We start from the raw sequence: 2226 nt of genomic DNA on the forward strand, positions 1-2226 counted from the left end.
TAAGGAATTTCTCGGATTGGTCAATATGTAATATGTTTTTATTTAAAATATTATGTTTACTGATGCAATGTTTTAAACTATATTTTCATTGAGTCACCCGAAAAAAACTATATTTTCATTATTGTAAATATATTTTAAATATGAATTATAATTTAGTCGAGTAGCTCTTAGTATTGAAACCCTATGCTTTTAAGTTTAGATCAGGTATTTAAGTGTGGAGATACGACATCCGAGTGATAAAGAACAGAGAGAGAAGATGGAAGAAGAAAGCGGAAAGCTAAGTATATACAAAGCAGCGAGAAGCATAAAGCGGAGAGAGAACAACCTATACAACGCATTGAGATCGATATACGATGATTCAATATTTGTGGGTGAGATCTCTGAGCTGTGGCCTCAGCTGCCTCTTGTTGCAAACCTCCGTTGCGGGCTTTGGTACCATCCTCGCTTCCATGCCACCTGTTACTTCAAGTCCACCGACGGCCATTCCAACAATTGTTCCTTCAATATCTCTCGCCTCAATCTCCATCTCGCTCTTCTCGCTGCCTCGGTATGACCTCATTTATTTTAGGGATTCAATCTCTTTTCTTTTTGTTTTAATTTAATTTGATTATTATTGGTTAGGACAGAAGGGAGGGTGCATGATTGTTGATTCTACTCGCAGAGGGAAGCGCTTCCCTGACAGCATGTCCAGAACTATACCCATCTGGACATGTATTTTAAATCGCGCCATTATGGATTTCAAGAACCAATTAAACGATGAGTCTTCTTCTGAGTGGGATTGCTCTTTGCATCTCCCTCTCTGGGTTCCCGAAACAGAAAAGGCTTCCATCGAGAAGCGTTTAGATGAATGGACACAACAACTGAAAGCCAGTGGTGCTGATATTGCTTCCATTGCCGCAGGCTTGAGGAAACCCCTCCGCCCTCTCTGGATTTCTCAAAAGAGTGTTATCTGGTTAAATGAAGTACCTGACCATGATTCTTGGGATTTCACACCCATTATACTTGTCTCTGCGTCTGCATCTTCGTCGGGTGTAAACCAACACAGGACTACCTCTGAGTTTAGCTGGAATTACATACCTGGTGCAGGAGATGATGAAGAAAGCTGGGCTAGGGGTTTAACTCCTATTCTCTTTTGGAATCATGTTTATGATATTATAAACTCAGGTCCTCATGTATGTAATCACAAAGTTGCGGATATAGTTGAAAAGAATAGGGTAAACCGAGCTTATAAGGGAGAAAATGCGCCACAAATCTCAGTTAAATCTTCCAACTCACCTTGTCTTTCCCATCAAGAACCATTGTCTACCACTACTGCCGATATTTCAAACATTCAAATTAACACCGACTCTTCTCATCACGATTTGAGAATATCTTGGTTAGGATCAACTAATATGGCACTTGGAACATCTCAAATTGGTATTGATGCCCTTTCATAGCACCGTTGATATGCTTATTCTCAAAATGTTTGTTTTCTGTGGCCGATCATTATTATGTTTGGTGCAGCTGCAGATTCCGCTGACATTGATTGCATACTGAATTGTGATCGCGAGTCCATCTCTGTCTCTCTTCCCAGTGCGGAAGCATACTTGCATCTCCCAACTCTAGTGAGTATATATGAAGTGGAGTCAAACCTTGATTTTATCTAATTGATTTTTATACTCATTTAATTTTATATCTTTTGATACCAGAGTTCAAAGTTTGATCGTTTTTCCTTGTTCAACAATCTACATTCGGCGGTGAACTTTGCACAGTTGAATCTCAGCCAGGGAAAAAGACTTCTTGTTTGTTGTGATAACGGTAAAGCCTCTCGACTCGAGTATCCTCTTTCTATTTATGTGAAAACCTAATAACATCATAAAGATGTTCCGTTAATTATGTGTCCTGATTTAATAGCAAATCATTTCACATGACCTGCCTAATGCACTAACCTTGCTTGATTTTTCAGGGGAAGACATTAGTGTATGCGTTTGTCTAGCCATTTTGATGTCCTTATTTGATGAAAAAGGTAATCTCATTAGTTAACGATTTACAAACAAATTTGCTTATGAATTCATACCATACTCGTTGACATTTTTGTTTAGGTACTTATGATGATGGGAAATCATTTAGTGTGACACGCGTCACTAAATGGGATATGCGGCGTAGGCTCGTATATGTATGTAAGTTTGCAACAAATGCTCGACCATCTAGAGGAAATTTGAGACAAGTTTTTAACTTTCTTATTGG

At 38.8% G+C, this 2226-nt stretch overlaps 1 protein-coding gene across 1 annotated transcript; it reads left to right on the forward strand.

Annotated features, from left to right (window-relative positions):
- LOC107630168 (uncharacterized protein C3F10.06c) lies at window positions 72-2221 on the forward strand (the record flags this gene model as incomplete). Its single annotated transcript, XM_016333231.2, has 6 exons — window positions 72-547; window positions 627-1416; window positions 1504-1604; window positions 1689-1797; window positions 1946-2005; window positions 2082-2221. Coding segments are annotated over exons 1-6 (1491 nt in total), but the record flags the coding sequence as incomplete, so codon positions are not given.

This window comes from Arachis ipaensis, chromosome B03 (genome assembly GCF_000816755.2).
Source record: "Arachis ipaensis cultivar K30076 chromosome B03, Araip1.1, whole genome shotgun sequence".
NCBI classification, from domain to species: Eukaryota; Viridiplantae; Streptophyta; class Magnoliopsida; order Fabales; family Fabaceae; genus Arachis; species Arachis ipaensis.